The sequence below is a fragment of the Phyllopteryx taeniolatus genome, chromosome 3, assembly GCF_024500385.1.
Source record: "Phyllopteryx taeniolatus isolate TA_2022b chromosome 3, UOR_Ptae_1.2, whole genome shotgun sequence".
Classification (NCBI taxonomy): domain Eukaryota; kingdom Metazoa; phylum Chordata; class Actinopteri; order Syngnathiformes; family Syngnathidae; genus Phyllopteryx; species Phyllopteryx taeniolatus.
In genome coordinates, this window is record NC_084504.1 from 22,866,195 (window position 1) to 22,880,628 (window position 14,434).

The 14,434-nt window shown below is 41.2% G+C and overlaps 1 protein-coding gene across 4 annotated transcripts in view; it reads left to right on the plus strand.

The window, feature by feature from the left end:
- Nucleotides 1-14,434, plus strand: part of LOC133475194 (dmX-like protein 1) — a 64,583-nt gene that overhangs the window by 42,268 nt on the left and 7,881 nt on the right. For 3 of the 4 annotated variants that reach the window (XM_061767685.1, XM_061767687.1, XM_061767688.1), the window contains 12 exons: nt 691-812; nt 3,245-3,502; nt 4,183-4,391; nt 4,481-4,629; nt 4,768-4,853; nt 4,948-5,149; nt 5,363-5,480; nt 5,900-5,959; nt 9,164-9,250; nt 9,429-9,547; nt 11,566-11,713; nt 12,502-12,562. In XM_061767685.1, the coding sequence (XP_061623669.1) occupies nt 691-812; nt 3,245-3,502; nt 4,183-4,391; nt 4,481-4,629; nt 4,768-4,853; nt 4,948-5,149; nt 5,363-5,480; nt 5,900-5,959; nt 9,164-9,250; nt 9,429-9,547; nt 11,566-11,713; nt 12,502-12,562 (1,619 nt within the window). The remainder of the gene's footprint in view (nt 1-690; nt 813-3,244; nt 3,503-4,182; nt 4,392-4,480; nt 4,630-4,767; nt 4,854-4,947; nt 5,150-5,362; nt 5,481-5,899; nt 5,960-9,163; nt 9,251-9,428; nt 9,548-11,565; nt 11,714-12,501; nt 12,563-14,434) is intronic. The other variant, XM_061767686.1, reaches the window with a different exon arrangement.

A 14,434-nucleotide genomic window follows, 5' to 3' on the forward strand; every position in this document is an offset into this window, starting at 1 on the left:
CCCAAGTAAGAGTACAGACGTACAGTTTTGGTACTGGTATTGGTACTGGTATTGGTATCAGTGCATCCCTAGTACATTTGTTTGTGACTTAAGGGACTCAAATTGTTCTGAGGGATACAGTCTATCAAATCTGCCTTTATGACATTCTCTTTGTTTAGAGAACTTTTTTTGATGTTCATGTACTTGCGTGCACAGATTAGGGTGTTGTAGTTTGCCACGTCTTAGTTTTGGGTTTGATGCATTTGTGCATTTGGATGACTGCTAATTTAAATGGCTGCTGAATCGGGATCTATTCTGATAGAAACTGGCTTTGGGATGACAGTTTCTGATCCTGCATACACATATCAAATGACATCGCTTCCTTGCCTCCATGTGCGTGATTTGTATTTTGTTGGAATGGCTGAAACCATAATAACACATAACAAATATACAGCTCCTGTTATGGCTCTGATCAATTGTCAGGTCGGTTTCATAACCCCATTCTGTCAGTACCCTTTATACTGAACAGCAACACAGAAAAATACCAGCTTTAAAATTCAGTGTAAGCTGTCGATGAATTATCAAACTTAATTACCATGCTGCACATTAGTATTACAGAATAGGCCTTGTTTTTTGTGTTTTTATTCTGTTGTGCATTTGATGTCTAACAAACCTACAGCTTCACATACTCTGCCGGTTCTTCTCCCGCAGTCACATGAACAACTTCACAGGAATTGTGTATCAGAGCATTTTGCTCTCTCAGAAGCATCCAGCGAGAGCCGCCGGCATGGATGGGTCCATTCAGCCAAACACTTCTCCTGCACAGTGGCCAGGTAATAACCTAGATAAACAAAAACAATAGTTCCCCAATTAGTGGCCAGAGGCGTTTATTTACTCAACTGGCAATAGTTGAGGGCATGACCCTTCTTTGGAATGATATTAAATAGTGTTTGCTATTTGCAGCTTTTTTTTTTCTTGGGAGGGATATCATACATAATCAGCTTTTAAAAATATATTTTTTTTAAAATCTCATCTATTTCTGTTTTTGTGCTCTTGATAATCCTGGAAGATTGCTCGAAAGCAGTGTCTAAATAGGAATTGGTCTCAAGGAAATATGTTGAAGTTATACAGTGTGAGTGAGAAACGAGCTTTGTATGTCATTTCAAGAGCCTATGTTGCTTGTGTAAGATAGGAAAGTCTTCACGTGCATGAAAACGTGCACTTTAGCTACATTTTCTTATCAATTCATCTGTGAATCTTTTATTTTCAAGGGTAATGTTGTATGATGTCTTTAAAAACATGCTAGTGTTTCAGAATGATAGGTGATACAAGCAAATCAGTCGCCGTTTTGAACACAAAAAAAAGGCCATTTACATGAATCTTATGCCATGGGTTTTTCCTGGTAATAAGTAAAAGTACTCTTACTTGAGTACAATGTTTGGCTACTCTACCCACCTGGAGCGGACAACCTCTATTGCTACTCTTACATTTAAGCAAGATTTTTTTCTCATCAGATCAGCCCGTGTCGTATTTGTTGCACTGGTCTTTTGTATTTTTGCGTTGAGGTGCTGATTCGCTAGTACATCTTGTATTAATTAGGAAACGCGGCAACAATTATCTAATTAGTTTACAGATGTTAATGTTAAATGTATTAAGCGACAGAGCGATGTTAGGGATTATGTCACAACACAGAATGAACTAACTTCAGATTCAGAAATGGACAATGAAAACGCAAAAGTATTGTACTTAATATTTTCCTGGAGGATGCATTTGGGATTAGACTTCGAAGTTGGTAATAGTGAAAAATGAAGTGAAACAGATGATTTTAGTCAATTCTTTTCCAGAATGAGAGTGCTTAAAAAGGAGGATGCTATTCATGTGGCACAGCTTGAAGCAGACATCAGGTGCAGGTGGAGATGGGCCTGGCTCAAGCTGGAGGCCAAAACAAAAAGACAAAGAAATGAGACAAATTTAATTCCATCCATCCATCCATTTTCTACCGCTTATCCGAGGTCGGGTCGCGGGGGCAGTAGCTTTAGCGGGGACGCCCAGACTTCCCTCTCCCCAGCCACTTCATCCAGCTCTTCCGTGGGGGTTCCCGAGGCGTTCCCAAGCCAGCAGAGAGATGTAGTCTCTCCAGCGTGTCCTGGGTCGTCCCCGGGGTCTCCGCCCGGTGGGACGTGCCCGGAACACCTCACCAGGGAGGCGTCTGGGAGGCATCCGAATCAGATGCCCCAGCCACCTCATCTGGCTCCTCTCGATGTGGAGGAGCAGCGGCTCTACTCTGAGATCCTCCCGGATGACCGAGCTTCTCACCCTATCTCTAAGGGAGACCCCAGAGACCATGCGGAGGAAACTCATTTCGACCCACAGCTCGTGAGGGTAGGAACGTAGATCGACTGGTAAATCGAGAGCTTCGCCTTCCGGCTTAGGTCCTTCTTTACCACAACGGATCGATACAAAGTCTTCATCACTGCAGACGCTGCACCGATCCGCCTGTCGGTCCCCCGTTACATTCTTCCCTCACTTGTGAACAAGACCCCAAGATACTTGAACTCCTCCACTTGGGGCAGGATCTCATCCCCGAGCTGGAGAGGGCACGCCACCCTTTTCCGACTGAGGACCCTGGTCTCAGATTTGGAGGTGCTGATTCTCATCCCAGCCGCTTCACACTGAGCTGCGAACTGCTCCAGTGAGAGTTGGAGGTCACGGCTTGATGAAGCCAACAGAACCACATCATCTGCAAAAAGCAGAGATCCAATACAGAGGCCACCAAACCGGACCCCCTCTACGCCTCGGCTATGCCTAGAAATTCTGTCCACTAAAGTTATGAACAAAATCAGTGATAAAGGGCAGCCTTGGTGGAGTCCAACCCTCACCGGAAACGAGTCCGACTTACTGCCGGATATACAGCAAATTTAATTTTAATCTTAAATTTTTACATTTGAGCGGTGTAAATAAATGTTTTTCTTTAAGAAAATGTGGTGATTTTGCCTTATTGTACTCTTCAAAGTCTTCCAGCTTGTTAAAATCAAAAACATTCTCTGTGGGAACCCGGGGGATCCCCCCCAGACCCCCCTACAATGTTTAGTTTTGTTTGTGTCACCTTTTTCATGCCTTTGGTGTTTGCATGTCTGGTAATAGGTTTACTTTAAACTACCTATCATTATTTTTCTATTTAGCCAGTTAAACAGTTTATTTTTTCCAAGTCTCACTTTTCTAACTTAATCTTCACCTCCTGCGTCCCCGCTGTGCCACTCTCCAGGTATCGTCTCAATGATCCGTCTGTTGAGCTCAGCAGGAGATGAGAGCCAACCGGGCCTAGCCGTGCTGCTCTGTGAGATCCTGACAGCTGTTTACCTCAGCCTCTTTATTCACGGCATGGCCACTCACTCAAGCAACGAGCTCTTTCGCATCATGGCCCACCCTCTTAGCAGCAAGCTTTGGGTCAAGGTGTTCGGAGGAGGCATGCGAACCCCCATCACTGAGAAAGCCAACAGTCCAGCAAAAACTCCCCCACCAGGTGAGTGAGGCAGATGAAATTGGGTTTATTTGCGTTTGTACCAATGCAGAACAAAATGGGCCAATTTAAATCAGACATGCTGAATTAGTTCTCGTCTTTAGGACCTTGTAAGATGTTATCAGCCTTAGTAGGACAGTTGTTTTGGCCACATCCTCTTTACAACTTTACAAGGGCTTTTACTTTTACTTGTCTGTTATACTCCTGTTCAGTGCTTTTGCAATTAAGATAACACCCTATTAATCCTAAAAACTAATACACTGAAATGCCCTAAGCAATAAATACTTAGCAGGTACATCGGCACAATCCATCTCAAAGATAATTGTAAATGTTGACTTATTGAGAGACATGAGAAACATATCTCAGTATGATCTAAGGTTTACACCTTTGCAAAGTACAATCAATTGTAATCATTATTGCTTTACACCTTTATGAACTACAACCAATAGTCATCATTATTAAATGAATACTCACTAGCAGTGTAAATTGAGAATTCTTTTCATAAAAGCAGATTTTCTTTCATATATATTGGATTTTAATTTTGAAGGTTTACCTAATGAAGTATCCTTTAAGTGTATTTATTATTGTGTGCGTTCTTCATCAATAACTTGTTGGATAGCTGTAATAGCAATTGAATAAATTAAAAACAAGATGGAAACTCGACAGATGCGTTAAATTCACAGCTTCGCCAGGCACCGACGTCTCTGATAAGAAGCCCAGACTCTTCCGCCTGCTTTCGTCACGTAGCGGATCGAAGGAAGAATCCGGCATAGAGAAGGAGCACCCCTCCAGTCCAAAGCCTGAACATGTGGTGGACCAGGAAGCCACTTCCATTTTCAAAGAATGTTTTGTCCCTCCAGAGCTCAGCGTTTGGGATTATTTTATCGCTAAGGTATCCCTGAAGACTCATTCAAAAATCCAAATGTAATTTTTCCCTACAGAGCTAATATTAATGATTATGGTCCTCTGTTGTTCCCTCAGCCATTTCTGCCACCATCAGAAAACAGAGTTCAATATGACTCCGAAGACAGCCAGGGCAGTGAAGATGAAGAAGAGGAAGAGGATGAATACGACGATACATTTGACCCCAACTCGCCTCAAAAAGAGCATACTAACAACAATTCATACAGGTGCATATCACTACCAGCACCAACACAACCTTTTGGGTTGCCTGTAAATGTTATGTTTTTATGCGGGCGACGTTGGACCACTATAAATCATTATCTTCCTATTAGCTACAGTGTATTGTAATGGTTTTCTCTTTGCAGTTGGTGTTTAATGCGCTTGGCAATGGTTCAGCTGGTGCAAGTCAACCTCAAGTCCTTCTACCCGATGGCCGGATATGATCTATTGGGTCAGTACTAGTTGTGGCACCCACACACATCTCGCAAGCTGCTGTGTGGCTGTTTTGTCACCCTCTGTCTTGTTTTTAATTCCACTCGGCACAGATCTGCCTGTGGGCTCCCCGCTGTGTCACAGTGTCCTGAAGACACTGCAGCGCTGGGAGCAGGTGCTGCAAAAAAGACTAGAAATCTTTGGAGGCCCCACCTCCAAGTACATCTCCACACACTTCCAGGAGGAAGCTATCACGACAGGCCCCGCCCTCCTCAGACACAAGGCCCTATTTGAACCATCCAATACCCCATTTAGGTACTCCTGTGACTCTCTAGTTGGGATGGCACTTGAAGAAACAATTTGGCTGATTGATGTGTTGTGCCTCAAGCACAAGCTTAAATATTTATTACAAAGTGGCAACAGTGGCACAAAACGGCAATAATTAATATTTTTCAAGCTTTTAATTTGGCTTCAGTGAGCTCATACGGCTCACACGGTCTGTTTTTTTTTTTTAATTGTTGTCTGCAGGACGAGCCATCATTCAGCGCTCCCTGTCAAGCGCCTTTGGCAGTTCTTGGTAAAGCAGGACGAAGTGCAGGAGACGTTTATCCAAAACATCTTTACCAAGAAATGTGACGCCGGAGAGGTACGCCAATTTTACACTACTTAATGATGTATGAATGTAGCACACCTGCAACCGTATAATTCCACCAAATAACACTGCTTTATCACTGCAGAATTGTAATCACATCTTTATTTAACCAAACTACAACTGAGTCATTACTACTTTTAATTAACTTCTTCATTGTTCTTTTTTGTTGTTGTTTTGTTGTTTTTAAGCTTTGCATGATAAAATGTATTGTTACTACCTCCAGTTGCATGATGATGCATTCATTGCATTCAAGTAATTGCTGCCTGTTTGATTAACAGCAAAATAATTCACTTTCTCTGTTTGTTTGTATGCATGGTCCACTACTTGCTGGATGTTGTGTGTGTGTGTGTGTGTGTGTGTGTGTGTCTGTCGTCTGTGTCCCTTGTGTTGTGCTACCGCTCAAATCATTAAAGTTGGTTGAGGACCAGACTGATATGAAATGTTCAGGGATGGACGAGACAGGAAACCATCAGGTACTGCTGCCATGTACAGTCGATGTATTGTTAGTGTATGTACATGTATTAGGGATGAGACAGTACTTGGTAAAACCGCTCAATATGCTCTGCACGGGACAATATGCCCTCACAGACAGCGTTTTATTTTTGTATGCAATTCATTTAGCATTGATGCTGTGTGTGCGCGCGCGCTTACCCACTGACAGTCGTAATTGTTACAGCTCACGGATGGGGTAAAACCAATAGCATGAGTGAAGGATTTGAGAGATGAAAATTTGAAGAAGCACCAGCTTCATTCAAATTTCCAGTGTGGATTAATTTCGGTTTCGCCGTTGAAATACAACGGCAATGGAGTGAAAACTGTTAAGACATTATACCGTCTGTAAGCATTGCTTTACACGTCCTGTACTTTTTCAGGAAACGCAAACAATATGGCTAAGCTTCTTACATGGTTATAGCCTGATGTAATGCTTGCTGGACACACGATAGTCGAGCAACTCAAAAGGTCATGTTGCTGCTACAAGCCACAAATGACTATGGGAGTTGCCTTTTGATGTCAGCTTTATTTTTAAAGCCAAAACACGTAGAAATGAGCTTACAACATCTCTTCACTGTGCCTTGGCTGCAGTGGTTAGACTCAAGTTACGATCAAGACATGTACACACACAAAAAAGTCCGTTAATGATACCATCCATCCATTTTCTGAGCCGCTTCTCCTCACTAGGGTCGCGGGCGTGCTGGAGCCTATCCCAGCTGTCATCGGGCAGGAGGCGGGGTACATCCTGAACTGGTCGCCAGCCAATCGCAGGGCACATCGAAACAAACAACCATTCGCACTCACAGTCATGCCTACGGGCAATTTAGAGTCTCCAATTAATGCATGTTTTTGGGATGTGGGAGGAAACCGGAGTGCCCGGAGAAAACCTACGCAGGCACGGGGAGAACATGCAAACTCCACACAGGCGGGGCCAGGGATTGAACCCGGGTCCTCAGAACTGTGAGGCTGACGCTCTAACCAGTCGGCCACCGTGCCGCCCCCGTTAATGATACCTTCACTTATAATTCGGAAACCTCAAGATTAGACAAGAGAACACGGAACCTAGGAAAAACTAGTGAAAATAAAGTATATGGGGTTCCTGTGGACAGTATGACCATAATAATTCTTGAACAGTGCACACCACCAGCAAAACAAGTATCTAAAGAAAATCCTTTTGAACAGACTTACCATGCCACTTAAGATAAACACAACAAAATAACCCGTGCAATGGGAGCATTTATATCTAAAGATTTGCAGCCTTTTCCTGTTGTCGAAGATATGTTAATTAAAAACACTCGATCCACGTTATGTTGTGCACGTGGACCTTTCAATTCCAACATACATGTAACAGTTGGATAAAGCGTAGGTTGATTGGTCATGACTGCAGAGTGGGTTACAGGGGATGACCAATCTCCCCACGCATTATCCAACTGACACAAATAGTATTTTTGTTTACATAACGGTTCACTTGAAATAAGTTATATTATTCAGTACAATACAAATTGCATTTTTTGCTGACAAGCAAAATTAGAGATAATTATGAGAGAGAAAAGGTTGTTTTCTTTTTGGCCCAAAACCGAGGTATGGATTGTATCATGGGCTACCTGTACTGTCCCACCCCTAATTAGGTATGCCATTTATGCATATTAATCTGTGTGTGGCTTGCTGTGTTGAACATAATGATTTTTTTTGTTTGTTTGTTTTTGTGCCCTCATGGGATTTTGTTTCTATTTAGGATCTTTTACTTCAGGATAAAAGTTTTAGTTTCTAGAATTATAATTGACAGCACAGTGGATTAATGATTAGAACATCTGCGTCACAGTCCCGAGGTCTGGGCCTTTGTGTGTGTAAAGTTCTCAATGTGCTTGCATGCATTTTCTCCAGATATCCAAGCATCCTCCCACATTCCAAAAATATGCATGTTGTAATTGAAGACTTTAGTGTCCATAGGTGTAGATGTGAGTGTGAATAGTTGTTTGTCTATATGTGATCTGCGATTGGCTAGAGACCAGTCCAAGTTGTACCCAGCCTTTCGCCCAAAGTCAATTGAATAGGCTCCACCTCACTCTAATTAAGGACAAGTGGTATACTGTAAAAGATGGATGGATAGAAGAAGAATTTGCACTAAAATGAGCAATGAACCAGCAGACTGATGTCCTGCCCACCCTGTGTAGTGGTAAACGATATAAACCATATTACAATGCAGTAGTGTGGATGGCTGGTTAATTGAGGCTTATTAGCATGAGCTTCACATGGCCTATATTTGTATTTTGCAGTAGAATAGCAACAATGGCCTGTCATCAAGTTGTGATGACAGAACCAGAGCACATGCATTTTCACCAAAAACTGGCACCAATGTTTTAAGGTGAATCTTTCCTTTATATTCATGCGAAGTATAAAGCTACATTGTGTCATACGCTGATGCGGTCAACACACCACCTTTTAGCGCCTTCCCTTAACATAGTGCCATTGTCTCCATATTTGAGAGTACCAACGCATGAGTAGATTCTCATTCTTGGACGTAACACTGTCGCAGTCGATCTGCATCCCGCAAAGATTATGCGCGCTGCGTAAATGGCAAACCACCATATTTAGATTTCTGCGAGTCAAATTGTACTTTATCGCATCTGACAGAAAGAGGGACGGCCGTTTCCTCTTGAATAAATGCTGTAAAGACTGTGATTTAATCTCCTGCTCCGTGGGTGCATCTCATTTTGAATAATTGTGGAATCACAATATAACAGTCACCTCCGTGGTTGTGCTTGTACTTATTGCTCATAGGCCGCTTCTCTCCTGCTGTCTCGTGGCACTCACCCGGTTATGTTGCTCACTGGAGGTTAGCAGTGCAGTGCAATAAAGCCCTACGTCCTCTCCTAACCTCTCAAGGCACGACAAGCGTGCGCATAAATACACTGACAGCGTGTACAGTGTTGGACACAAAGAAGCAGCGCCCGGTTCGTGCTTTGGCTTGTGGCACGTTATCTTAAAAAGAGAGAAGAAAAATAATTTGACACTTTAATATTTATCTTGTCAGGTCAATGGCTCTGTAGTTAGAAGCAGAATACTTTGTGAAGTTATGGCGACTATTTGTTTATAATAAAGTTATGATCATTGTGTGTGTGTGTGTGTGTGTGCGTGCGTGTGTGTGTGTGCGTGCGTGCGTGTGTGTGCGTGCGTGCGCACAGACTGAGTCAGGTCTGGGCTGCCCCGGGGGGAAGGCTCGCATCATTCACAAGGAGTCAGACATCATCACGGCCTTTGCCATCAACAAGGTACACCTCCCATATATACACATCACAAGAAATAGATACAATGGCACAAAAATCAATCGTTTTGTCTTTATGAATATGCATATGGTTGATTTTGTGACCAAAAGTTACCAATAACAGGATGTCGGTTTTCATCCACTCACTCCCACCCACAATGTGTTCACTTTTGTGTGTCTTCCAGGCAAATCGTAATTGCTTAGTCATGGCCTCTACACATGACATTCAGGAGTTGGATGTGTCATCCATCTTGGCCACACGGATCTTGACGTGGATCGATGATGACGAGGTTGAAGCGAAAGGGTAAGAGAGGGGTTACCTCTCTCTTGTTAGATGGACGCTGGACTGGTGCCATCAGGACAAAATGCCTGTGTTTGCATAGTGCAAAATTTCTATACAGTACTGTATTTGTTTAGTGTCCTCTGCCCTATTGGATGTCAATCACCGGGTGCATCATCCGCTTGAATAAATTACTGAATCCTTGTTAATTGGTAAAATAAAATGATTTGTTTTCAAATTCAAAACATATATTACCGGTCAATGAATATTTAGTGCAAAATAATGACACTTTTGCTCTTGCCTTACATAGACATGCCCAGAAATACACAGCTTCACCGTAGCAAGTCCCACTCATAATTTTTGCAAGTCTGTTCCTTTGCTTTTGTTTACCATCCTCGAAAAGGATTACTCGCAAAGATATGTTGTTACAAACTGTATGAGTATCTCAAGGGCTTTCTTAGCAGTAAAAAGGTACGCTAAGCTGGGACAAGGGAAGCAAAAGACTGGGAAAATTATGGTATACTAAAAAATAAAAATAAAAAAATAGTTTGGAACATTCCACAGGTGAACAGGTTAATTAGAAACAGGTGCGTCATGATAAAAAGAGTATCCCTGAAAGGCTCAGTTGCTCACAAGCAAGGATGGGGCAGGGTTCACCTCTTTGTGACCAATTATGTGAGCAAATAGTCCAACAGTTTAACAATGTTTCTCAATGTACAATTGCCATAACTTTATGGATTGTATCATCTACGTTCCATATATCATCGAAAGATTTAGGGAATCTGGAGAAATCTCTGCACGTAAGCGGCAAGGCCGAAAACCAACATTGAATACCCGTAACCGGCATCATTGTGTTAAGGATATTGCCATGTGGGCTCAGGAACACTTCAGAAATCCATTGTCAGTTAACATAGTTCGTCGCTACATCTACAAATCCAAGTTAAAACTCTACCATGCAAAGCGAAAGCCATATATAAACAACAACCAGAAACGCCACCGGCTTCTCTGAGTCTGAACTCAACTGTGATGGACTGATGCAAAGTGCAAATGCATGCTGTGGTTTGACGAGTCCACATTTCAAATTGTTTTGGTAAATCATGGACGTCGTCCTCCGGGCCAAAGAGGAATAGGACCATCCGGATTGTTATCAGTGCAAAGTTTGAAAGCCAGCATCTGTGATGGTATTGGGTGTGTTTGTGACCATGGCATGGGTAACTTGCACATCTGTGAAGGCACCATTAATGGGGAAAGGTACATACAGCTGTTTGAGCAACATATAATGACATCCAAGCAATGTCTTTTTCAGGTACGTCCCTGCTCATTTTATTTAGACAATGCCGAGCCACATTCTGCAAGTGTTACAGCAGCAAGGCTTCATAGTCAAAGTACTAGACTGGCCTGTCAGCAATCTAGACCTGTCTTCCATTGTAAATTTGTGCAAAGCAAATTTATTTATATACCGCATTTCAGAATTGGAGTAATATGCTCTGACCTCTTTGTTCTGGTCAGAACCCGAGCTGAAGCGCAGGCATCAAATTCAAAATGAGTGAATATTTGCACTGAAAAAAAAGTCAAAACAAAACGTTTATCAATTTGAACATTAGTTTGTCCTGGTAGTGTATTCAATAGAATATAGTTTGTAAAGGATTTGCAAATCTTTTTTACCTTTTACATAATGTCCCAACTTCATTTGAATTGCGGTTTGTTAGAAGTATTCGTTTGTACAAATAAAGGATGAAACCCTCAGATATATTTCTTACCACCAAACAGAAACATTGACAAACTCAATGCCCATGACTACTCTTTGAGCAAATACGGTCTGGTTCTTTTTAATAAGATTTTGCGGTTAGACTCAACAGGGTAAATTTTTTTCAATTTGTTTTGCAATGTGAAACTATGCAAGGCTCTACTAGTTTCACCAGAAAAACACAACTAGCTTGTTGCCAATAGTTCTCTCTCTCTCTAACACAACTACCTAGATGCTAGATGCCAATATTTCTCTCTCGCTCTCTCTCACTCGCTCTCTCTCTCTCTGCCTGCAGAGTGGGCACCGATGACTTCCTGGTTGTCCATACACACGATGACTTTGTCACCTTGCATGGCACCACGCCGTACACTCGCAGCAGCCCCGGTACGCCCATCAACATGCCGTGGCTGGGAGGCCATCAGACAGGCCGGGGAGCCTCCGTGGTTAGTTCTACTAATTAATTTTTTTTGTTGTGGGATTTAATTACTTTACCCTGTTATGCCTGTCGCTGTGACACATTTGGGCAATTATTAGTGCAACTAAGCATACAGTTTTCAAAAAAATGCAGCAATTCTATTACCATTAACAGTCTCTCAGCATTACATTCACTCATGTGAGCATGTTTACTAAATTGTCAAATATGCCTCAGATGTTTGATCTTTGAATTCCCACGCACTGCGTGGAGAGGCCTGCGGTGGGTTCAGATTGCCGTCAGCAGCTGAAAGATTGATTTGGTTTCACTTTGTAAGATGAATATTTTTGAGTCACCTTCATTCAGATTCACCAGAGAACCTGCTGTTCTTAATGACTGCACACAGCCAGTAAGTGAAACATGTAATTTATTTGCAGTGTTAAGACAGTAAACAGTCACGTCACACAAGTTGACGTTGGCTTATTCAACAAGAATTGACTTGATAGACTGAGTGCATTTGTTTTAATACATCATTGACATTATCGAAGGTGGCACAGCTCTTGTATATGATCCCATTATTTTGTGTAGTTGTACCCATGTTATGGTATCCATTGGAACACATCAAACATTTGGTTTACAGAACAAGAAATTACAGATGTCAATGACAAATAGCACATATAGCTCACACAATCGACAATGTGGTGTTCAGCGTGAAAAGGTCTTCAATGTACGTAGCAATAGTGTACTTAAAAAAAGGCACCGCAGTTAAGTTCTGCATTGCATCTTGTCCTCCTCCTCATCTTCACCTTCTTCCCTCAGATGATCAAGAGAAATATCAACAATGTGAGAAGAATGACCTCACATCCCACGCTGCCGTACTGTAAGTACAAATCGGTCTGTCAGAGATTAGAGCTTTTAATTTGACATTCTGTTGTCTGTCTTGTTACACGATGTTACTCACAATATTCTTCATGTAGTCTTACGTTTGCTGTTAATGTAAGAAGGTAGCCTGATGCCTCCTGTTTAAGATGTTTTTCTTTTTCCTCTAATCAAACATATCCTGATTCCCTAGTTGTATGTGCATGAAATTGATCACTTTCTACATTCATTATTTTGTGGCATTTTTAATCTATATAAAACACTTCTTTTATATAACTCTTGTCTATATTGTGCTTTTTTTTTTGTTTTTATTAACAGTTTATCTCCCAATGTCAGTGTTTAAAAATACACAGACAACAAGTAACACAACAACAAATTTATTGTCAAAGATTTTAGGACAATTTTGATGTGCTAAATTCATCCATCCATTTTCTGAGCCGCTTCTCCTCACTAGGGTCGCGGGCATGCTGGAGCCTATCCAGCTATCATTACGCAGGCGACGGGATACACCCTGAACTGGTTGCCAGCCAATCGCAGGGCACATACAAACAAACGACCATTCACACTCACATTCACACCTACGGGCAATTTAGAGTTGTCAATTAACCTACCATGCATGCTTTTGGGATCCAAATATCAAATTGGTCTTGCTCAATCATGTCAACTTTTTGAACTATGTCCATGTTTTTGTTTACATGTACAAGTAATTTAGCTTTTTAGAGGTTCAAATAAACAGGGGTTCATGCCCTGAATTTTGAACAATGATGACGTTACCCTTCAATGTACAGGTACCGTAGTTTCTCGTGTATATATTGTGCATTATACATGGGTACAAGGGCAAATGGGAAAAAACTTTCACATTTTATAAATGTATGCCGCCATCTCGTGGTTATGTACACTTTCATTCCAAAATGCCACTGCCACATAGTGGTTATAAAAAAAGTCTAGACTACACTTTCATTCCAATATGACAGGTGTACGTATGACTGCATATATGTACAGTTGTGCTCATAAGTTTACATACCCTGGTAGAATTTGTGAATTTATTTATTTTTTATTTTTATTTTATTTTTTTTTTAAATATGGCTGAGGACTTAACAACCATTATTAATTTCTTCATTGTTATGTTTTGTTTAATGATAATGCTTTTCTGAAATGCTTGACGGTTTAATTTGAATCCCATTAAAATAAAATTGTGTTTTGCCTGGTCCTTCATGTTTTCTTTAAAGTATTGTACGCATCTTACAAATTCTGCCTGGGTAATCAAACGTAAGAGCACAACCGTGTGTTTTTCTAATTTACTAAATAAAAGTAGGGCTGTGAATTTCCAAATAAGAGCAAGTAAATTAAAAAAAGGGTTACTTGTTCAAATAAAGTGCTTAACTTCAAAATAATTATTTGAAAAAACTAACAAAATACTTCATTATTTTGATCATATGGGTAGAAGCAAAATCATCCATTGTAAAAAATGCATTATATATAGGGAGAAGGTTTTTCCAGAATTTTGGGGTCAACTTTGGGGCTGCGTATTATACAACCCCAATTCCAATGAAGTTAAGACATTGTGTTAAACGTAAATAAAAACAGAATACAATGATTTGCAAATCATGTTCAACCTATATTTAATTGAATACACTACAAAGACAAGATATTTAATGTTCAAACTGATGAACTTTGTTTTTAGCAAATAATCATTAACTTGGAATTTTATGGCTTTTCCTCTTTGGCCCGGAGGACACAACGTCCACAATTTCCAAAAACAATTTGAAATGTGGACTTGTCGGACCACAGAACACATTTCCACTTTGCATCAGTACATCTGAGATGAGCTCAGGCCCAGAGAAGCCAGCGGCGTTTCTGGGTGTTGTTGATA